Source organism: Chiloscyllium punctatum, chromosome 6 (genome assembly GCF_047496795.1).
Source record: "Chiloscyllium punctatum isolate Juve2018m chromosome 6, sChiPun1.3, whole genome shotgun sequence".
Lineage (NCBI taxonomy): Eukaryota > Metazoa > Chordata > Chondrichthyes > Orectolobiformes > Hemiscylliidae > Chiloscyllium > Chiloscyllium punctatum.
In genome coordinates this window covers 29,744,077-29,768,697 of record NC_092744.1, presented here as the reverse complement: position 1 = coordinate 29,768,697, position 24,621 = coordinate 29,744,077, and the positions used below count along the sequence as shown (strand labels likewise).

General features: G+C 40.9%; 1 protein-coding gene across 2 annotated transcripts; it reads right to left on the bottom strand.

The window, feature by feature from the left end:
- Positions 1–1,466: 1,466 nt before the first annotated feature.
- On the bottom strand, positions 1,467–24,168 carry LOC140478822 (D-beta-hydroxybutyrate dehydrogenase, mitochondrial-like). Of its 2 annotated transcripts, XM_072572235.1 has the most exons (6): positions 24,037–24,168; positions 15,649–15,709; positions 13,208–13,318; positions 10,765–10,906; positions 9,834–9,986; positions 1,467–3,618 (listed from the first exon to the last, which is right to left on the bottom strand). In XM_072572235.1, the coding sequence occupies exons 1-6, from the start codon at positions 24,099–24,101 to the stop codon at positions 3,149–3,151; spliced, it is 1,002 nt and encodes a 333-aa protein (XP_072428336.1). In that variant the 5' UTR covers positions 24,102–24,168; the 3' UTR covers positions 1,467–3,148. The 2 variants fall into 2 exon arrangements, with proteins under 2 accessions (XP_072428336.1, XP_072428337.1); XM_072572236.1 differs by lacking the exon at positions 13,208–13,318.
- Positions 24,169–24,621: the final 453 nt, after the last annotated feature.

The window sequence follows — 24,621 nt, the reverse complement described above, 5'->3', positions numbered from 1 at the left end:
GCACACCACTGCCAAACTGTGAATTCAACATATTACAATTGTGCAGCCCTTCTTTGAAGCCTCCTCCTGCCTCATTGATGCTCTGTAATTACAGAGAAAATAAATTGTTTTACTAAGCGCGAAGAGGCATTGGCCAATCCAATTCCAACAACCTGTTCTGAAAACTCTGCTGTGACAAATACACCAGAAGTGAAAATCCACAAAATCTAAAACAATCACTCTCAATGAAGTTTATTTTAAATAAATTTTATCAATGGAGGAGCTGAATAGTGAACACGCAGCTGCATCAATAGAAATAGCTGCTGAATCACTGAGCAACAATCTTGATTACTCTACCACTGAAAGGAGGGAGAGGTGATGTTTTCACTCCACAATGTTGGAGAAGAGTCAATTCACTATCTCCCAATTTTAACAGGATCGTGATTTACATCTTTGCCAAAAACACATCAGCTCTTTTTGGACCATTCCCCATCTGTTTCATTGAAATGTGCCTGTTAGTAAATAATATATATCAAAAATGCCTAACAGAATAACATATGGCTTCATTGTTAGACTATTAATCCAGAAATTCAAGTAATGTTCTGGGGAGCTGGGCTCAAATCCCACCACTGCAGATGGTGGAATTTGAATTCTATTAAAAATATTCTGAAATTAATGGTTTAATAATAATCACAAAACAATTGTTGATTGCCAGAAGAACCTATCCAGTGCTCTTATGGTATTATCAAAAGAGAAATCTGTCAACCATCATGGTCTGGCCTACATCTGACCCCAGACCCACAGCAATGTGGTTGACTCTTAACTGCCCTCTGGGTAATTAGGGATGGGCAATAAATAATGGCTTAGCCAGAGACACCCACATCTTGTGAGTGAATAAAAGAAAGGGAGAAAACATTTAGAGGAAAGAAATAAAATAATGAAACTGGTGCATGTTTCATCCATTAGTTCTGGAAATATATTGAAACAAGTCTGACAACAGTCTATATTTTCAACTAGCATTGGTCAAGAGACAGAAAAAAAAGTCAATGAATAATAGTGCTTAATGTTTAAGGGGAAATAAAGTACAATGCTCCAAGGCAATAAATCTTCATTTGTGCCAAAACGAATGCACAAATTCATTTCCCTTTTCCTCTACAGGGTTGTTTTGACTGCATGATTATAGGAATCAACACATTTCCCTTCTTCTTGAATGTTGACCATAACAGGGTCCCTTCAATCTCAGCTGCCAGGACCACCCCATGAACTTCATGTTAAATACTATATTTACTCATCAGCAAGTAAGGCAGCTGCTAAGAATAATGTGTGATGACGTTACTTGAAGAACCCAATTTTTGAAAGGAACTGCTTTAAAGCCTGTAGAATTAGAGTCAAATGTTGATGTGGAAATACAGCCATTGGAAACCATCATTACATTGCCAAAATGATAGTGCCATGTTATTTATAGCTGCAGTAACTAGACACTATAATCAAATGTCTTGATTTTAATGTTGTTATTCATTTTGAACAGTGTTTTAGTTCACAAAATTGGAGTGTTTACAGAATTACAATTTTGCTTTCAGCACAAAATCAGCAGAAATGTATTGGTACAAAACAACCCCCTTTATCAAGACAGGTTTTTAGAAGTTAAATGCTGGTAAAACTATAGAAAATGGCTAATGTTGGTATTATGTTCACCTTTGCTTAAAATTTACAGCGTCTTTTTGGCGCCATCAAAATGAACATACAACCTTAAATGTTTTGTTTCGTTCAATTTTATTGGCTTTCTAATGATTCAACGAAGATCTTAAAATACACTTCACCAAATTCACTTTAAAATCCATCTTTATCAGTCTATACTTTCCGCTGCCTCAGGAAAGCAACCAACATAACCAAAGATGCCTCCCATCCTCCCATGGTTATACTCTCTTCCATTGAGCAGAGATATAAAAATTTGAATACATGTACAAACAAATTCAAGAACAGTTTCTTCCAGTTGTTATTAGACTTTTGAAAGAACCTCTCAGATGTTAGTGTTGGATATGTCTCTTTGCACCTTCTGTGGCTTTAACACCCGTATTCTGCACTCTGTTCTACTACACTCTGATGCACTTTGTATGCTACTATCTATCTGTCTGTATAGCACACAAAATAGCTTGGTACGTGACAACAATAAATCAAACTCAAAAACACATTTTTAAAGTAATCGTATAAAATAAAGAAAAAGGCAACTTCAAATTTAATTAAAATATGCCTTAGATCAACACCTTCATGTTTATTAAAATAATAATTTATACAATTTCACTTAAGTTCTCTTAAATGCAAACAAATCATTCCCAAATCAAGTTGTCTGAGTAAGGTCTACAAGTACCAATTCTGGGAAAGACATCCCAGTTATTATTAACGAAAACAATAATTAAGATACTTTGCTAATCTTAAAAAGACACATAAAATATAATATCTACACAATTTACTTCAAAGCTAGGAGTATTCAAAGAAACCAAACAGATCATAATATATGCAGTCACCGGGAAACACATATTTTTAGTTGAGTAAAGCTCTTGATTCTACAACAGGACAAATATGTTAATGTGATATTACTGCAAGGCAGTTGAGATGGACAGCACCAGAAGCAATTCCAGGACAGATACAACCAATTTATCCTTTTTGGTTATAATTGCATTCTCACGTGTAGAGTTTAATTTCCAGATAGCAGGTGGTGAATGTTTGTACAAAACAGGCTAGAGGAACAGCATTCTCAAAATATTAAGGTAAATCTCTGCTCAGGTTTCTTAGTACCCCCCAAGAAATTCTGGGCATATCCCTGCATATTTTTCAAATGAGATTTAAATTTTGTCTTCTATTCAAAGATAGGTTATGAAATGAGAAACAGCGTTCCTGAGTAGTTTGACAAGACAACATTTCTGAAGGCAGTTCACCCTTCTGCATCATTATGTAGCTTTTTAGCAAATTCAGTACCATAACTGTGGCAACAGCCATTACTGGAACAGATCTTGATAACCACTAACAAGAGATGATAGAATAGTGCATTCTGCACAGTGACTCCATTATGAAAATATTATATTTAAACACTGCCGTAAACCAGTATTTATTTGATTAGTAAGGAGGTATATTGAAACGTTAAAATAACAGTTATCCATTTACAACCATTTCAATGAATGTATATTCGATCAGATATAGCAGCTGGAAAGTGGGTCATAATCTGCAACCTCAACCACCAGTAGTAATCCATTGGAGTATAGCGAGTGTATGGGGATGCAGAGGTCAGTGCATGTGTCACATCGTTAATCACTTCTGAAGTGTCTGTGGAACCACCCACAAGATAAGACTGCATTTTTGCAACCTGTTCATCAAAGTATTCTTTCCCATAATCCTTACGGACAATGTCAGGGAGATCTTTCCACATCTTCTCTGTGATCATTTTGACACGTTCAGGACTGTAAATACTGGTGGCAGCTATAAAATTGCCAGGTTCAACAATACTAACTTTAACACCCCAGCGGTGCATTTCATAGCGCAAGCAGTCAGAGAATGCCTCCACTCCAAACTTCGTGACACAGTAAGGGGATCGAGCAGGATTGGCAATCCGTCCCAGCATGCTTGCAATGTTAACCACACGACCTTTCCACAAGAATCAAATTAAAACATTAAATCACTATGAAGTGGAAATTGAATTTATACATTATTAATTCTTAGTGCATCACAAAGACTTGATAAAGTTGATTGTTAAAATCAATGTGATTATAAGTGTGCACAGCATAAAGCTCAAAGCATTAAAACAAAACAATGAGTTCCATCAGACAGACAAAAATAAATCCATCACATATTTAAGTTTTATTCTCCTGACCTGTCAGTTCCCTAACATAATAAGAAACAAGACTAATGCAATTTCAGGGTAAATACCCTTACAAATGCTGTTTTGAACTTGACACAATGGAGGAATAATTGATCAAAAAAGTTATTTTCCCTTGTTTACTCAGAGCAAAAGGAGGAGGTAAAGTTTTACTCTGAGTAAATAGAATTTGAGAAAGGAATTATGTCCTACTACTCCACGGAATACAAATGAACTAGAGTCAAGAGATTTCTGAAAATATAATCCCTTAATAATGCAGGAAATAGGTTAATTTAAAGATTATTCTTCAATAACTTGTAAAAGAGAAATTATATCCAAAATGGATGCTCTCATGATTGCAATTTGCTGCCCAAGGTAACCTGTGAGCAGGTCTCAATGTAGGTAGCCAATGCTCCTACCCAAAACAAACAGAAGGCCACTGTAAGTCATGGTCCTAACATATTTTCATCCAGAAGTCATTTTGGTCTTCTTTCCTATTACTATATGATTTCATTAACCACAGAGAAAAAAGACAGTACAAGTTGGGAGATGGCCATTGCTAATGATATTTAAAAGATCTCTACTGATTTTGCAGGTAAATCATTGGAAAGTTTTGGAAACATTCTGCTTCCATTATGTTGTCTTTTTTGATCACATGGACCAGTCCTTATGTTGGCTGCAGAACAATCTCAACTGTTGAAGGACTTATGGCAATGCTATGTGACTGGATGAACAATGGGTGACTTAGGAAGAGGGTGAATAAAGTTGTAGTAGCCAGGGGATGGTATGTTGAAACTCTTGAACTTTCAGAGTGTATAGGCCCAGAATAACAACAGCAGTCCGAAAATCAGTGCACAAGGAAACAGTACTCTAGGAAGGAAATTGGAGTTCTGTAATTTAAATCAAGACTTAGAACAAATCTCCATAGTCTAATGCTTGTTGCAGTCAATGTCAGTGCAGTCCTCATCTACACTGCCTCTGATTCCTTCTGGGCTGCTATAGCAAGTACATGCAACATTAATTCTGGCAAAACCTATGATCTCAACAAACCTCAAACCCTAGTCTTACGCTATTGCTTGTCTATAATGGGAGTGATCAAGCAGTTTAGTAAACAAGACTGTACAGTCTAGATGCTTTCCTGACACCAGTGTAGACAACGGTCAAAGGAATCATAAGAGTGCAGATACTGTCATTCCGAGAGATGGTAGCACGTTCATTTCCCATTGCAGGGCAGCTCAGTTTATGAACTTTGGTCCAGTGATCACACTTAATGGATGAATATAAAATAATGATCTAACTGGAATCCCTACCAATTCAGCCTCCTTATTACCCAAACATCCCTGAGGTTCTATTATTGATGTCATAATCACCTGCATACCAGCGGAAACATGTACTAAATGGCAATAACTGCCATGGATAACTACAGGGTCAATACCAGAATTTTACACAAGTAATAGTGCAATCTTCAACACTGACATGCTGTGCAAGTTGTCGAGTGTAGTGCTGGAAAAGCACAGCAGATTAGGCAGCATCCAAGGACCAGGAGAATCGACGATTCAGGCATAAGCTCTTCATCAGGAATGAGGCTTGAGAGTCGGGGCTGAGAGATAAATGGGAGGGAGTAGGGTTTGGGGGAAGGGCTGAGAATGCAATAGGTGGATGAAGGTGAGGGAGAAGGTGATAGGTCAGAGGGGGGAGTGATGAACAGGTCCAGAGGGTGTTGCTGAGTTGGAGGCTTGGGACAGGGATAATGTGAGGGGAAGGGAAATGAGGAAGCTGTTGAAATCCACATTTATCCCACATGGTTGCGGGGTCCAAAGGCGGAATATGAGGTGTTCCTCCTCCAGGTGTTAGGTGGTAACGATTTGGCTGGGGAGGAGGCCCAGGACCTGCATGTCCTTGATGGAATGGGAGGGAGGAGTTGAAGTCTACAGCCACGGAGTGGTTAGGGTTGGTGGGTGTGGGTGTCCCAGAGATATTCTCTGAAACGATCCGCAAGAAAGTGTCCTGTCTCCATTATGTAGAGGAGACCACACCGGGTGCAACAGATGCAGTAGAGGTACAGGTAAATTTCTGAGCCTTGGGGCCTTAGATGGAGGTGAGGGGAGTGGTGTGGACGCAGGTTATGCACTTCCTGCGGTGACAGGGAAAGGTGTCAGGAATGGGATGTGAACTAGTTGTTGGGGGGGGGGGGGGGGGGGGGAGGGTGAACCTGACGAGGGAGTTGCGGAGCAAATGGTCTTTTTGGAATGCTGATAGGGGTGGTGGGGTCCATTTGGAGGTGGCAAAAGTGGCGCAGGATGATGCGTTGTACGCAGAGGTTGTTGGGGTGGAAGGTGAGGATCAGGGGGTTCTGTCCTTGTTGCGTTGTAAGGGTTGGGGCTGAAGGGGGATGGTGTGTGGTGGAGGAGATGAGCTGGAGGGCATCGTCAACCATGTGGGAAGGGAAGTTGCAATTGTGGAAGAAGGAGGCCACCTGGGACTTTGAGGTGGAATTGGTCATCCTGGGAACAGATGCGGTGGAGGTGGAAAAATAGGGAATAAAGGATGACAAGGAGGCAGGGTGGGAGAAGGTGTAGTCTAGGTAGCTGTGGGAGTCAGTGGGCTTGTAGTATATATTTGTGGTTAGTCAGTTGCCGGAGATGGTGATAGAGAAATCCAGGAAAGGGCGGGAGGTTTCCAACGTGGACCAGGTGAATTTGAGGCTGGGGTGGAAAGTGTTGGTAAAGTTGATAAACTATTCAACATCCTCGTGGGAGCACAAGGCGGCCCTGATACAGTCATCGATGTAGCAGAGGAACAGGTGGGTGATGGTGTCGGTGTAACTGCGGAAGATGGACTGTTCCACGTATCCGACAAACAGGCAGGCATAGTTGGGTACCATGCAGGTGCCCATGGCTACCCCTTTGGTTTGGATGAAGTGGGAGGATTGGAAGGACAAGTTGTTGAGGGGGAGGACCAGTTCCGTCAGACAGATGAGGGTGTCGGTGAAAGGGTACTGGTTGAGATGGCGTGAGAGAAAGGAACGGAGGGATTGAGACCTTCGACGTGGCAGATCGACGTGTACAGGGACTGGATGTCCATGGTGAAGATGAGGCACAGGGAAACGAAATCTTGGAGGAGGTGGTGTCACAAACATGGGTAGGGAGTTCCTGGACTAAGGGAGGAAAAGGTAGGAAGAGATGAGTTCAGTGGGACAGGCGCAAGCTGAGACAGTGGGTTGACCCGGACAGTCAGGTTTGTGAACCTTAGGAAGGAGGTAGAAGGCAGTGTGGGGTTCATGGACAATGAGGTTGGAGGCGATGGATGAGAGATCCCCAGAGGTGATGAGGTTGTGGATGGTCTGGGAGATGATGGTTTGGTGATCGGAGGGGAGGTCGTGATCAAGGGTGCAGTAGGAGGAGGTGTCTGCTAGTTGGCGCCTGGCTTCATCACCATCCTTGAACCCCACTCCTCCCAACAAAACAAGGACAGACCCCCCCCTCCGATTCCCGGTCTTCACCTTCTACCCCACCAACCTCCGCATACAACGCATCACCCTCCGCTACTTTCAAACAGACCTCACCACCAGAAATATATTTCCCTCCACACCCCCATCAGTGTTCCAAAAAGACCATTCACTCCACGACTCCCTCGTCAGGTCCACACCCTCCAACAGCCCACACCCCATCCCTGGCACCTTTCCCTGTCCCTGCAGGAAATGCAAAACCTGCACTCACACAACTCCCCTCACCTCCGAAGGCCCCAAGGGATCCTTCCCCATCTGTCAGAAATTTACTTGTACCAATGTCATCTACTGCATCCATTGCACCCGGTGTTGTCTCCTTTACATCGGGGAGACAGGACGCCTTCTTGTGGATCATTTGAAAGAACATCTCTGGGACACCTGCACCCACCAACCCCACCGCCCCGTGGCTGAACACTTCAACTCCCCCTCCCACTCCGTCAAGGACATGCAGGTCCTGGGCCTTCTCCACTGCCAAACCATTACCACCTGACCCCTGGAGGAGAAACGCCTCATATTCTGCCTTGGGACCCTGCAACCACATGGGATAAATGTGGATTTGAACAGCTTCCTCATTTCCCCTTCCCCCACATTATACCAGTCACAAGCCTCCAACTTGGTACCACCCTCCGGACCAGTCCGTCACCCCTCCCCCCAATCACCTTCTCCCTCAGCTTCATCCACCTATCGCTTTCTCAGTTACCTTCCTCCAAACCCCACCCCCTCCCATTTATCTCTCAGCCCCAACCCACAAGCCTCATTCCTAATGAAGGGCTTATGGCCGAAATGTCAATTCTCCGGTTTCTGAGATGCTGCCTGATCTGCTGTGCTTTTCCAGTACTACACTGTTGACTCTGATCTCCAGCATCTGCAGTCCTCACTTTCTCCAAGCTGTGAAAGTTCCCTGGCAAGCAATCTGACGGATTCACCAAATAATGTGAGCACTTCCATCACAGAAGGATGCTCCTTAGTCTTAAAATCACATTTAACATTGTGTTTCAGGGTGATAGCATGAAAGTTGTAGTGGGATTCCTTGTGTTCTATTGAAGTTTTGAATATGTGGGCAGTCTACCACAGTGTGTAAAATGAGAGGAAGAATGGACAAGAAAATAAAGTAATCACAAAGCAAATACCAAGTCATCTTTTTGTATGCAAACTGGAAGAGTTGCAGTGAAACTTCTGCTGTACCTCAAAGACGTGGGACGGAAGGATTACTAATAGAATCCTTCCGTGGGGCAGCATGGTGGCTCAGTGGTTAGCACTGTTACCTCACAGCACCAGGGACCTAGGTTCGATTCCACCTTTGGGCGACTGTCTGTGTGGAGTTTGCACATTCTTCCCTTGTCTGCATGGGTTTCCTCTGGGTGCTCCGGTTTCCTCCCACAGTCCAAAGATGTGCAGGTCAGGTGAATTGGCCATGCTAAATTGCCCATAGTGTTAGGTGCATTAGTCAGAGGGAAATGGGTTTGGGTTTGGGTGGGTTACTCTTCGGAGGGTCGTGTGGACTTGTTAGGCCGAACGGCCTGTTTCCACATTTTGGGAATCTAATCTGATAAAATAAGAATGTCACTGTTGTTGCCACATAGGAAACATGGAAGCTAATTTGCATACAAACTGCCACAAGCAGCAACGTGATAATGACCAAATCATCTGTTGTAGTGATGGCAATTGAAAGAAAAAAATTGGCCTGTATACTGAGGATAACTCTGTTTTCCTGTGAAATAATGTCATAAGATCTTTTATGTCCACCTAAGAGCAGACAGGGCTTTAAATTAACACCTCACCTGAAAGAAGGAATCTTGGGTAGTCCAGCACTCCCTCAAATACTAGAGTCTCAGGCCTAATTTTGTGTTCAAGTCCTGGAATGGAATTTGAACTCACAATCTTTTGATCCATTTATGAAGTGATGGTGGCACAGGAGTCCAATGAGTGCGGAAGAGTCATTCAATAAATTCTCACTTTAGCTGTTCTAGAGAAGTTATACCTCCACTGCGGGCAGACTCTGGGAACAACGGTTGCTCAGCCATTTACCTCCACTGGTAGCATGATGTTACACTGACACCAGTCAGAGGACCCATGACCTGCTGCCCACTTGCTCAATTAACACCAAATGTCTGTGGGCCCTTGATGCAGCTGATCTTGTCCATAGATTATGCGACACTGACTAGAACGTGGGAAGTGCACAGTGTCTTTAAGAGGCATGGCCTGGGTTTCAACTGCAGCAGCTGGATTTCTTGCAGTCAAAAACCTGTGAATGAGCTCCGTGTGGGGAGTGTCACCAGTACTGTCAACGAATCATTTTGTTACAATGAACTCGAACCACAAAGGCAAATGAGGTAGATTCAAAATTCAAAATTCATTATCTGTCAGATTTATGCAATACATGAAAATCAACTCTCAAAAATGAACACACAAAGGTAACCTCCAATTCAATTATGTGCTGATTAGCTAAGGATCAGCTCTGGTTCACACATTCTAATCAAATCATTTTTAACTCACCTTTTGCTCTACGAATATAGGGAAGGAAACCTTTGGTCACACGGATAGTTCCCCACAGATTAACCTCTGCAACTTGCTTATAAGTATCCAGGGTGGTGAATTCTACTTCCCCAAACGTTGAGATACCAGCATTGTTAATCAGACCCCAAAGACCTAATTAAAAGAAGAAATAACTATTTTTAAATAATATGTCATATCATTTGAAGTGAAAGTGAATTTAACCTAATGCCTACTCTTACAAAAGAGAAAATGCAAGGCAAGTGTTTTTTTAGTCAGTGTTCCCTTTTTTTCCCCATTTTAGAAACACTTACTCGATAATTTCCCTTCTTAAATAAAAGAAATTAATTCTTCATTGACATTTAGGTAGGATATTTTTGCACACCAGGTTTTTCCAGTCATGTCAATAACTTATAGGCTCTCAGTGTGCCTGTGACTGCCACCAATGCAGTCCGAAGTCAGCTAGCTTTAGTGCTCCCACCCAATTTAATGTTGTGATCTGACTTTACAAAGTCACTGCAGAGTACAGAATATCAACTGCTAGAATCACGAGAGCTTTAAGTACAGATAATTATGTCGTATGAGATTTGGCATTCACAATTGCGAAACGGCAGGAGAGTATGTCGCAACAAAAATTCTTTTACAGTGTTTTCAAAACTGTATACACATAGCAGACATGTGGAGCTGAACAGGATTCCTTCTTCCACCCACTCTAAATTTTTCTCTTTCTATTTATATGAATTTCAGACAAAAGCACTGCATAAAATATATCCTAAATGTACTGAAGGAAGCAATGCGACACAGAAAACAGTAAATAATTTAAAAGGAATTTCCAAACTTCTAAAAGCTTTTAAAATGCTATTGTTTTGCACAAATTTTCACCATAAACTCTTTTTAAGTACATGGTAAAGATTGGTCCTTAAATTCAGTTTACCCTTTTCTGAATCTGTTAAATTATCTTTCACAAATTCTACTGCTTTTGCTACTTCTTCATCTTTACAAACATCTAACTGGATGACAACCATTCGATCACTCTTCATCTCCTCCAGTTTCTTTGATCCTTCCCCACCTTTATCCTGAAAACAGAGAGATATCATTAGTGTAGGATCTCTACAAAGTTGTCATTCATCTCATGAAGACGCATTAGAGGACACAGAGGAAACCAAACTAAAATACTCAAAATCATTGAGCAGTCTGGATAGTATAAGTAAGGAGAAAACTTTAATGCTTGTGAAAGCATTGAGTACAAAAGATAGTACAAAATATAGTTGGTAAAAGTAATGATACAAGGAAGAACTTTTTCACACAGCAAATGGTTAGAGTCTGGAGGGTATAGAAAGGGAAATAGCAAGTTATTTGAAAAGGAAGAGTGTGGCATTATTGAATGTGTTTATGGGCAGAAGGCAAGAGAATGATGAAATGCTCATTTCGAGAGTCAGCACATGTGATGGGCCAAATGGTTTCCTTCTGTATTATAATAATTCTGTGATGCTGTGACCTACAAGACAGTCACAAATCTGTATTCATAGTAACTTAGCCCGTCTCAACAAAGTAACACAACTCATGGTCGGTAGCCAAATATTCCCACAAGATCAGTCCATGATGCCAGGTCATCCGAAAATAACTTAAACATGAAGAAAGGAAGGGGACACTGGCACAAGATAAAAAGGTGTAGTGGCAGGAGTCCATTCAGCCCACCGAGTCTGTTCTGTCACTCAATGAGATTGTGGCTGATCTAATAATCCTCAATTCCACTTTACTGGTTATGTGAAATCATGACTCTTTTTATGCAAAAGTGTTGAAATAAGACTGTCACACCAATATTGGTACATAATGGGAACAATATTTAACTTTCAAACTGAATACAAAGCGCTTGGATTTTGATAAACGTTCCAATAAGGACCCATGTTAAAAACACTGCTTATAAAATATGTATGCGTGAACAAAGAGACCTTGGAGTGCAGGTTCATGGCTCCTTGAAAGTGGAGTTGCAGGTAGATAGGATAGTGAGGAAGGTGTTTGGTATGCTTTCCTTTATAGGTCAGAGTATTGAGTACAGGAGTTAGGAGGTCATGTTGCGCCTGTACAGGACACTGGTTAGGCCACTTTTGGAATATTATGTCCAATTCTGGTCTCCTTCCTATCAGAATGCTATAGTGAAACTTGAAAAGGGTTCAGTAAAGATTTACAAGGATGTTGCCAGGATTGAAGGATTTGAGCTATAGGGAGAGATTGAATAGGCTGGAGCTGTTTTCCCTGGAGCATCGGAGGCTGAGGGGTGGCCTTATGGAGGTTTATAAAATCACTACCATGCACCACAAGAGCACTGTAACCTCTGCAATCAAAAGTTGGAAATATTTTCAAATGAGATGTTATCGTAGAGATTTCTAATAAATTGTTCAGAGATGCTACTCCACACCTCTGGGATAGTTGGAACTTGAACTCAGGTCTCCTGGCTCAGATGTACAGACACTACCCACTGTACTATTTTTAAAATTAACTTATTTATGTAAACAACCTGTTCAGAGATATAATCACACGCTGTTAGACAGGTGGGACTTGAATCTGTGTCTCTAAGTCCAGTGGTAGGGACACTACCATTGCACCACAAGAGGGCCCGCAATGCACCATAAGAGTCCCCAATAACGGACAGAACAATAGGTCCATTGGTGTCGGTAATTAAGGCCCTTAAGTAGTCAACTAATGGCCACTTAAGGGCTTCAAATATTCACCTCCCTGATAATTGTCTCCCCAGTTGGGAAGAAGGGTAGTGATATAGACACCAGGGACCTATGTGTCGAATTTCAGGGTGCAGGCCTTCAGCTGGGTCAGTCGAGGAATATCAATCACCATCTGACGTGCTCACTGCTACACAAAGGAAATGGGATAATTCCACCCACTGGGATGAAATGATAATTATTTAAACAGTAATTTAAATGTTCATTATTCAAATACTATCACAGTTTTAAAATGACAGGGGCAAATTCAAAGGAGATGTGTAGGCAAGTTTTTATTTTACACACATGGGGGATGGTAGGCGCCTGGAGTGCGCTGCCACAGGAAGTGGTAGAAGCAGATACAATTGCCATGGTTCAGAGGCATTTAGACAGAAATGAATAGGCAGGGAATAGGGAGACATGCACCATATGCTGGCAGATGGGGTTAGTTTAGAATTGCATCATGGTCAGCACAGCTGATGGCTGCGCTCTACTGTCCTTTGTTCTATTTTTGTAAAAGCAATTTCTTATCAGAACACATAATAGCACTCTTCCTGGAATCACCTCTCTATAATATTGTGCAATGTGTCGATGGTTTTTGTTTTTTTGATAAAGCCACTTCATAACTCTTGCATTACTAAGAGACAACAATATCTGTACCTTTAACAGGCATCCTGCAAATATTTTGAATCCTTGAGCATGCAGGTGTTCAGCCAATGAATATCCAAATCCAGTGTCACAGCCAGTAATGATGATACTTTTGCCCTCAGTCTGGTTGAAATAATAAAAACCATAATACTATAAGTATTTTAAAAATGAAATGACATTTGTGTCACACTTTTTTAGATTGTTTAATATTGCCACTTGTACCTAGGTATAGTGAAAAGTGGATAATGTCACCACATTCTGGCATCATCTTGTATAAATGGTAAAATACAGAATAAATTAGTATTAAATTGATAATACTAAAAATGAGACAGCTTCAAAAGTTAGTCTTCTCCTCTCCATAGACTTCACTCGCTCTGCTCCTCCAGTTGTCGCTGTCTAACATAGCCCTCAGGCTCCTGGCAATGTGTTCCTTTTTTGCAACCAGTGCCATCACTTCCGCATCTGCTGTCTCCAAGCTGGAGATAATTACACTGTGCTAGTCCTACAACTTCTCCAACTGGATGTCGACCAACGGCTCATCTTCTGATGCTACCATCCAAGATGGAGATACACGGGGCCCCGGGCTCGCACAGGAGGAGGCCCCAGAGTAACCAAAACAAACAGTTACTTTTTATGACATTAGGAGTTATGGAAGTGATTTACAGGTAAAGTAAACCCAAGATTTAGTTGTAATGGAGGAAATGCTGTAGCCTGTTTGAGCACAGTGAGCTTCTACATATAGCAATGAGATCATGATCACATAATGATATTGACTTAAAGATCAATACTTGCTCAGACACTAGGGAGAACTCTGCAAATAGTGTCATGGGATCTCAACCCAAGTACCCAAGAGAATTTTGGCTTCGTATCTCATTCAAAAGTTGCATCATCCCAGGAGTGCAGCAGTTGTTGAACACTTGTGCTTAAGTGCCAGTCTAGATGATGGTATTCAAGCCACTGGAGGGGGCCACTAACTTACAACCTTCTGACTCAAAAGGAAGGAATCCAGTTAACTGAGCAATGTTTTCTTTAACATTTTATACTGACTTCTGAAATGACCAACAAGTAATTAGAGACATACAACAAATGCTGGCCTTGCTTGAAATGCCTAGAACCATGAAAAGATGAGAAAAAACCCAAGTACTTAACTCTCCCACAGCAAGTACCTTAAATTAACATCCAGCTTCAATATTGGGTGAATTTGTATTTTTTATTTTGTAAAGTAAACTTTTCCCTCTTAATCAAAAAGAAACAAAAACCAAGCAGTTTGGCCTCCTCGTGTCAGATTTTCTGGTTTCAATTTCAGACATGTTTCCCAACCATTTTTTACTCTATATATTCATGAATTCTCAAACTGTAATTTCCCTGAATATGCGTCTCTACATTGCTTAATGTAGAAGCCTGACAGTCACACTTACCCATTTTTCCTATGAACAGGACGCAGGCCATTTCTCCCATGATGTTTCTCTTGCATGTATTTCCCTCATCTCTCCTTTTAATGTATAGAATCCCTATGGTGTGGAAGCAGATCATTTGACCCATTGAGTCCACACCAACCCTCCAAAGAGCATCCCATTGAGATCCACCTTCTATCCTATCCCTGTAACCCTGCATTTTCAATGGTTAATTCATCTAGCCTGCGCATCCCTGGACACTATGGGCAATTTAGCATTGCCAATCCACCTAAACTGCACATCTTTGGATGTGGGAGGACATCGGAGCACCTGGAGGAATCCCAAACAGACACAACAAGAATGTGCAAACCCTACCCAGAGAGTCACCCAAGGTTAGAATCGAACCCAGGTTCCTGGCGCTATGAGGCAGCAGTGCTAACCAATGAGACACAATGCCATCAATTCTATTTCAAAGCTTAGTTACTGTGGACTTTTATCACTTCAAATGAAGAGTGTATGTGTTTACCATTGCAAGTGGCCTGCTCTCCATCCAGCATTTTATGTTTCAGTTTCTTAAAAAGTAAAATAAGAATATCTGATAAAGTGATCAATTTTTGATAGGTCACAACAGACACAAGTTTGAACAAATAGACATAACTTTTGTTTTCCATAATGAATTATCATGATCAAATCCAGGTTCAGTCTTCAACAAATGCACTATTTTGGGTTTTGTTTATAGTCAGTAACAAGGCATTTTCTCAATTTAGATTCTGCACAGCGTACTTTCTGCAGTCAGCTAATACTTGAATTCTTCGAATACAGAGGTCAGAAATTATAGGAGAGAGCAAAGTGCTCTTAATCCTCACCCACAGCCTCACCGCAAGGTTGGTAAGAGTAGCAATGCCACCTAATTACACAATAAAACTCCCAGGATTCTGAACATTCCCATTTTAACATAGAACTCCATTAAATGTTATTGAATGCTATTACATACATTTCAATGATCTTTAACCACTTCATTTTGGAACAGAAAACTTTCCATCACAGACAGCCACTCACCGATACTGGTTGGCTTGCAAGTGATCGAGTAGCTGTGATGCAAATAGCTGGCTGTACCCGACTGAAAGACAGGATAGCATACAAGTAATATAAACTGTTAAAGACAGGATTTAAAAGTTTAATATTTCTGATAACATCATAGGAGAATGAACGAACACACATTTTTGACAAGATACTAGGGAGTTAAGTTCATTAGACAAAAGCTGGACGGTTGTTTAAGATTCAAATAACGTACACAAAGCAAAGACTGGTAATAAGGAAATTTAAGTGGGGACTGCCATTTTCATAGACAAGGGGGAACGCACACTGATCCTCAGTATGTTGACCTTTGTGAAAAGTCAAAGAGATAAATTGTTTAATATGATCTACAGTCTTTAGGATATATAGCCTACATACTTAATCAGAGTCAAATTGCCAGACAATGATTAGTCCTTTCTCATAAAATGTTTTCCTTTCATTTTCGCTTCCATATTTTGTATTTAAAGGCTTTGCATAGCAATTTGCTGAAAGTGGGACCTGAAAATGTCACAAAGGAAACAATGCATTTGGGACCTGATGTTATGATCATGTAGAGGCCAATAACATGGAGAAAGATACTTAAGTTTTCACTTTCCAATTAGAAGGATCAGTGGAAGGGACTCAAGAATCGAGTCACAGGAGGAGACCCCAAGAACTACGCAAGGTGAGGGGGCCCAATAAATCAGGAAGAGAGTCAAGAAACAAGCAAAGAGGGCTCCCCTGGGGAAGAAACATGGGTAGCCCCCTGTGGAAGGAATGTGGGATTCCCCTAAGAAATGAATGAGTGAATAAGAGTGAAGGTGGGCAGGGAAGAAGTAGATGAAAGGGAAAGAAATGGGGAGTAGGCTATGCACACATTACACAGTAATCTTTCGTGAATTTGGCAGGAGAACTACTACACAGTAGTCAGTTGTTCATGAGTCTTCAGTGCTATCAGTTTACTCCATGGACTGCTGAATGGAGGACTGTTTGCAATGAGCTATGCTCCAGTTGTGTGCCAACATCTATTCCTGACTCACTTTCCTCCCCGTCTAGTTGCTGACTAATTAAAATGTGTGAAATTAAACGAACTGCAGTAGTCAAAATGGTCTCAACCCACATGACCCTAAAAGAATGGATGGATTTGCATTAAAAAATTATTCATGTGAAATACTGTTGATTTTACTTACAGTTCTATATTCAGTCTGAAATAAATAATGCATGGTGGGACCAGCTACATGCAGGAACATTAGCACAAGTGACAAATGTAGGTTAAAGTTGACCAAAGGTGAATAATGTTATCAGTAAATATATGGAAGTTTGAGAATCAGTCACACTTTAACAAGCAGAAGAGAGGAAAAGGAGGGGTTTGGAGGGATATGGGCCAGCAGCAGGCAGGTGGGACTAGTTTAGTTTGGGATTATATTCAGCATAGACTGGTTAGACTGAAGGGTCGGTTTCTCTGCTGTAGGTCTTTATGACAATTAAAAGTATCAAATGAGCTTTCCAGTTCAGTCTGTGCTTCCACGAACAGACTAGCTACATTCTGAGAGAAATCAGACTGTGACATCACAGGAAAATAAAGAGATGATTGGTTAGTGGATACTTTGCTCACTTTGCTTTTAAATTCTTATGGCTTATTAGTAATTGTCAGGTTTTATTATCTGTAAGATTTAATGTTAGTAGTAAAGCCTACTGGGAGTAATAGTATTTACTCATTCTAAATTAATTGAAAAATAATAATAAAAATGGTAGAACAAGTGAAGTGTTGTAACTGCAGAATGTGAGAGCTGCTGGATGCTTGAGAGATTCAGGACAAAAATATCAGCATTAAGTATTTTTTAGAATTAGAATCTTTATTGTGTGGAGAATTTTGAGAAGATTTAGAGCTCAGGTTGAGGTTTTGCTCGCTCAGCTGGAAGGTTCATTTCCAGATGTTTCATTACCCTACTAGGTAACATCTTCAGTGGGCCTCAGGCGAAGCAATGCTGAAAATTCCTGCTTTCTATTTTATCACCACAGGAAATGACATCACCAACCCAAAGAAACCCAAACATATAAATAGAAAGCAGGAATTTTCAGCATTGCTTCGCCTGAGGCCCACTGAAGATGTTACCTAGTAGGGTAGCGAAACGTCTGGAAATGAACCTTCTAGCTCAGCGAGCAAACCTACATCCATTACTGTGTGGAAACTCGCCCTTTGACCCAACATGTCCACACCGACTCTCCAAAGAGTATCCCACCCAGGCTCATTCCCCTATAATTATCCCGACTCATGCCTAAACCTAAACATTCCTGAACACTACGGGCAACTTAGCATGGCCAATTCACCTAACCTGCACATCTTTGGATTGTGGGAGCAAACCAGAGCAGCCAGAGGAAACCCATGCAGCCATGGGGAGAATGTGCACAGTCCACACAGACAGTCACCCAATGCTGGAATCCGGGTCCCTGGTGCTGTGAGGCAGCATTGCTAACCACTGAGCCACTATGCCACCCCTATATTTGCAACATTGACTCATAGTCATTGAACTAGAGGCCAAACTATAGACGCTGTGACACGTTAGGAAGGGGTAAAGTTACATAGACACTATTTCAGGACATGGTTGTACCCACAGGACAGGATCTACTGATTTGGGCAATATCAGGACAGGAAGGTATGACTGAGAGTGGTGGTGATAGGGGATTGCGAATGTGGAAATGGAACAGTCTCAGCCTTTGCAACCGTGCAACAAGTTTGATGTTTGTGCAACCCGTACGAACAAAAGTGGGGTTACAAGGTGGGAGAGAAAACTGACCATGGAAGCTATGTACACAGAGAGTCATAAATAGGAACATAGTGAATGTAAAGGATGGTATTTTAAGGGAAACAATTCAGTTCTCTGCAACCAAGAAGGAATCCACAAATCTGTTGGTTCACTGGTGCCAGGGTTTGTGATATCTACTCTGGGCTCGTGAGAAATTTTAGTTGGAGAATTGAGTCCTCATAGAAACCAATCACATATTGTTACACCTCACTGAGGTGGCATGCTGAAAATTGAATACTACTAATCCCAGAACCATCATTGTGGGTGGACTGCAGCTGTTCGAGAAGGCTGCTCATCACCACCTTCTCAAGGGCAACGAGAGACGGGCAATAAATGCTGACCAGTCAGTGAGGCCCACATCCCTCAAATGAATAAAAAGGGAAGTTTTTTTCTCATTTCAGTCCACAGTTTAAAAAAGACAAATAAAAAGACACAGTCCTTATAATACTCAGTATTAGGAAAGAGGCTCTGCTTAGGAATTCGGAGCACATAAAATTCACAATTAAGCTGTCAACTGATTTGTTTTATCAGATAAACATATGATCTGATTGCCATTACAGAGATTACTGTCAGATGAAAAAAAAAACTGGAGTTGAGTTCAAATACTTAAAGATGACATTAATATAATATATAGAGATGGTCTTAGTTTTAAAACTTAAATTCTAGAATTAGTTTGCATCAAGATACGAAAGTATAAAAGTCACATGAGAGTAGTTTTCATGCCCCCTTACAGAAAGCACACTGTAGAATGTGGCATATGGGAAGAATTAATGGTGGCTTGTGAGAACAGTGTAACAATATTCATACAAGTTAGATGAAACAGATCGGCAATATGAGCCAAAAGAATGAAATGTAGAGGCACACATTGTTATGGACCAGACTAAACCCTCTCAAAATGTGTCAAGGAGATAACCCAGACCCTAACTTATTCATATTTTAAAGGCAAGTGCCTGGTGATCATTTCCAGATGCAATTTGATTGGTCAAACTACCAGGCTTGAAGCAAAACACTACATACTTGAACAATAGAAAAAGTATAGACAAATGAAAAAGAACAGCTTTGACTTAACTGTAACTTTATCAAAATACTTAACAAGATAATAAACTACTCATTAACTGTTCCGTTATAGTAACATCCCATAAGCACATCCTTGGCAAAGGGAAAATCAGTAAAATACATTGTCTCGTATACAATTCTAGCATCAGGAAGAGATCCCAAGCTTTTACTACGAGAGAGAGAGAGAGAGAGAGAGAGAGAGAGAGAGAGAGAGAGAGAGAGAGAGAGAGAGAGAGAGACACACAAACAGATGTAGCAGCTTTCACAACACCAACAGCTACTGAAAGCTAAACTAAAAAATCTGCTTCTGTGAGAGCCTCACCCTACCCATTCAGGCTGCTTCTTTTGTTTCAACTTTTTTAAAAAAACCCCAAGGCCTCACAAGCTGTTTATTTTATTGGCTTTGAGCAGCCCACTCACTACCTTGGTCTCAACCTTGCTTCATGAAAAAAGCCAGGACAAAATCCATCTCTTAAGCCATAATATCATCATAACATTTAAGAATCTATTTCATAATATCCAGCAAAGAAATATTCCAGTAAGAAAGAAAAACATTAGGAGAAGGAAACAGCATCGATGGCTAACGAAGGAAATTAAAGTTAGTCTCAAACTGAAAGAAAAAGTGTACAAAACAACAAAGGCCTGTAGCAGGTGAGAAGACGGAGCAGTAATGTGGGGGAAATTAGAGCACAAGAAAAAGCCAGCTTGAAATATTAAAGCTGATAGTTGAAGTTTCTATTGGTATTTCAAACAGAAAAGACTAAGTAAGGTGAATGTTGGCCTTTCCACAGTGAGAGTCTGGTAAATAAACAATGCAACACAAAGATGAATTAAATGGATATTTTGCATCTGTCTTCACCTTACAGGACACAAGTAACATCCCAGCAATAAATGTGCATCAAGATATGAAAGGGAGGGGAGAACTTTAAACAGTTATAATCACTAAGCAAAGGATACTGAAAAAACTATTAGAACTAAAAGCTTACAGGTTCTTAGATCCTCATGGACATCATCCTAGGGTCTTAAAAGTGGCCACTGAGATAATGGATACACTGGTTTTAATTTTTTTTAATCTTTGGATTCTGGACAGGTCCCGTCAGGTTGGTAAATCGTGAATTTAACATCTCTATACAAGAAAGGAGGGAGACAGAGAACAGAAAACTATGGGCCAGTTAGCTTAGCAACTGTCTTGGAAAAATGTTGCAACCTATTAATGTGTTTAAAACAAGGCACTTAAAAATCTTAATATAATCAGGCAGCGTCAACATAAGTTTATTAAATGAAAATCATATTTGACTAATTTATTAGAGCAATAGTGTCATACAGGACTACACAGAGAGAGAAACAAAAATCCTTTCAGCCCACCAAGTCTGCACTGGTTAAAAACAAGTACCAAACTATTCTAATTCCACTTTCCAGCACTGGGCCCACAGCCTTCCTTCGAAGAAGTAACAAACAACACAACTAAAGGAGAACCTGTGAATATGGCATATTGAGATTTCCAGGGGCATTTGGTAAGTTGCCGCATCAATGATTATCTTATGCAGTAAGAGCTCATGGCGTAGAGGTTAACATATTAACTCAGAGGATTAATTAGCTAACAAGAAACAGGGGGTAGGCATAAATTGGTCATTTTCAGGTTGACAAGATATAATGTGTAGACAGGGATCAGTACTATGGCCTCCACTTACAATCTATGTCAATGCAATGGATGAGGATACCCAAGGTACTGTTGCTAACTTTGCAACTTTCATTCAAAGATGTTTCTGTAATTAAGTTGTTAAGCGAACATCAATAGTCTCTAAACAGATATGGATACGTGAAGTGAGTGGATAAAAAGTTGGCAAATATTTAGAATGTGAGAAAATGTGAAAAATTAAGGAAGAATAAAAATAGTGACATATTATTTAAATGGGGAGAGAATGCAGAATTCTGAGGTACAAATGAATCTCAGTATTCTAGTACATGAGTCACAAAAGGTTAGTGTGTAGATATAACAAGTGTGCAGGGAGACAAACTGAGTGTGGACAAGGAAAATGGAATTAAAAATGGTCTTTATTACTTCTCGGAGGAGAAAGTGAGGACTGCAGATGCTGGAGTACGAGAGTTGAAAAATGTAGTGCTGCAAAAACACAGCAGGCCAGGCAGCATCCGAGGAGCAGGAGAATCAACGTTTCGGGCATAAGCCCTTCTTCAGGAATGCTGCCTAGCCTGCTGTGTTTTTCCAGTACCACATTTTTCAACTTTATTACTTCTCCAATGGATATCTTGTTCTAGAAGATTAGAGGCAGATTTGTTGTATACATTGCTGACACAAAGAGTCATAGCGATGTACAGCACAGAAACAGACCTTATGGTCCAACTCGTCCATACCGACCAGATATCCTAAATTAATCCAGTCCCATTTGTCAGCACTTGGCCCATATCCCCTAAACCCTTTTTATTCATATACCCATCCAGATGCCTTTTAAATGCTGCAACTGTACCAGCTTCCACCCCTCCTCTAACAGCTCATTCCATACATGCACCACCCTCTGTGTGAAAAAGTTACCCCTTAGGTCCCTTTTAAATTTTTTCCCTCTCACCTTAAACCTTTGCCTTCTAGTTCTGGATTCCACTGCCACATGATTTTATAAACCTCTGTAAGGTCTCCCTTCAGCCTCCGATGCTCCAGGGAAAACAGCCCCAGCCTATTCAACTTCTCCTTATAGCTCAAATCCTTCAAGGTGGCAACATCCTTGTAAATCTTTTCTGAATCCTTTTAAGTATCACAACATCCTTACAGTTGGAGAACTATGTACAGTCTGGGTCTAATTTTTTTAAGAAAGACTCTAATTTCATTAGAAGTCATTTAGACAAGAATCACTCAACTGATTCCTGGAATGAGGATATTATTCTTTTTGGAAAAAGCTAAGCAGGTTTGATCTGTATCCAGGGAAACTTAGGAAAATGAGAGGCATTATCGAAAAATCTAAGATCCTGAGGGGACTTGACAAGTTATTGTGAAAGACTGTTTCTGTCATGGAAGAGACTAAAACTAGGGGACACAGTATAAAAACAAGGGGTCTCCCATTTAAGATGAAGATTAAGAGAACTTTAATTCTTTGAGAGAGTTTTGAATTTTTTTAACTGTTTTCTCCAGAAAGCAGTCAGGACAGGCCATTGAACATTTTTGAGGCAGAGAGATTCTTCACTGACAAGGAAGTCCATATAGAATCCATTACAAGTGTGGAAACAGGCCACCAACACAGCCCAACAAGTCCACACAAACTCTCCAAAGCACATCCCATTCAGACGCACCCCTCTACCATATCCTTGTAACCCTGCATTACCAATGACTAATCTACCTAATTTACTCATCCCTGGACGATATGGGCAATTTAGCATGGCCAATTCATCTAACTTGTATATCTTTGGACAATGGGAGGAAAACAGGAGTACCTGGAGAAAAACGTGCAAACTCCACACACAGTCACCCAAGGGCAAAATCCAACCTGGGTCTTTGGTGACGTAAGGCTGCAGTGCTAACCACTGACCCACTGTCAAAGGATATCAGTGGTAAGCAGAAAATGTAGAGATGAGGTTACAATCAGATCAACCAGATCTTAAAAAATATCAGAACAGGCTCCTAATTTCTACTTTAATATGAATCATACTCTACACTTATGGACAATTTATTTAATAGTGCCACATGAAAAGGAAATCAGAACTTACAATCATAAGGAACACAAGGGAAGATATTGAAATAGGGACATATGAAGGAACCATTACTTTTAAATTTGCTTGCTATACTGTGAAAGGCAAATAGTTTTAAAATTTATGGACACAGGATCCCTGCCACATCCACAGTTTGTGAAAGGCACCATGATAGACTAAAGCTCTTTCTTGTATAAAATTATGTGGCAGACAGAGAGGAACTATTCCCCCTGGTGGGTGAATGTGGAAGAGTGTACAGCCATGATATTGAAGTGGTGACATTGAGAAGATAAATCAGGAAACACTTGTTTAACATGAATGCTGCTGGAAATCTAGAAATAGCTCTTCCAAGAGTCTCTTGAATGCTGGACTCGTTTATAATTTAGAGATTGAAATTAATTTTTGTTTTTGCTCAGTAGTGGTGAAAGATCATAGGTCTGAACAGGTCAAAAGGAAAAGGTTGTAGTAATCTAGTAATGGAGGGGCTGGATGGCCTACTCTAATTGCTATGGTAACACCTCCTTAACAGGAATTTGAAGCTTTTTGTAATGGCCCCAACTCAGCATTTTAGACAAATAATTAGAGTTCCATATATCTTAAGCCTGTAATTTTCCTTTCCGAAGCAAATGCGAGCAATAGTTCACGAAAATCAAATTTATAATTAAAAGATTTTTACAATCTCGCCAGAAGGGAAGATCAAACCGGGGACTATACAACCTGTCATCAGATCGGCATTCAGAGGACAGCCATATGACTGAATAAAACTCCCTTGATTTTAAACGCTCAGCTCCGTTTAAAGCTCTGGCCCAGTTTTCCCGCCGTCCTCTCTTACCTGAGCACTGGGGGAGATGCCCGCCACTGGACAGCCCCGACACTTCGACACAAAACCCGGTACATGGCACCAACGGAACCGCCAGCTGCAACTCGCACTCAGCAAGGTCACCTGTACCCTTACCGTAATACACCGGGGATTGGGCAGCACTACCGTAATACACCCGGGATTGGGCAGAACTACCGTAATACACCGGGGATTGGGTATCATTACCGTAATACACCAGGGAGTGGGTACCATTACCGCAATACACCGGGAAGTGGGCAGCACTACTGTAATACACAGGGGATTGGGCAGGGCTACCGTAATACACCGGGGATTGGGCAGGACTACCGTAATACACTGAGGTAAAAACAATGGCTGCAGATGCTGGAAAGCAAATACTGGATTAGTGGTGCTGGAAGAACACAGCAGTTCAGGTAGCATCCAACGAGCAGCGAAATCGACGTTTCGGGCAAAAGCCCTTCATCCTGATGAAGGGCTTTTGCCCGAAACGTCGGTTTCACTGCTCGTTGGATGCTACCTGAACTGTTGTGCTCTTCCAGCACCACTAATCCAGTACCGTAATACACTGGGGAGTGGGTA

Excerpts from the sequence above, each read along its gene's own strand:
- LOC140478822 (XM_072572235.1), bottom strand. The coding sequence starts at position 24,101 with ATGTACCGGGTTTTGTGTCGAAGTGTCGGGGCTGTCCAGTGGCGGGCA. Across the intron at positions 13,319-15,648 it reads TTGCAAGCCAACCAGTATCG|ACTGAGGGCAAAAGTATCAT; the intron begins GTGAGTGGCTGT and ends TATTTCAACCAG. Across the intron at positions 10,907-13,207 it reads TTGCAGGATGCCTGTTAAAG|GATAAAGGTGGGGAAGGATC; the intron begins GTACAGATATTG and ends CTCTGTTTTCAG.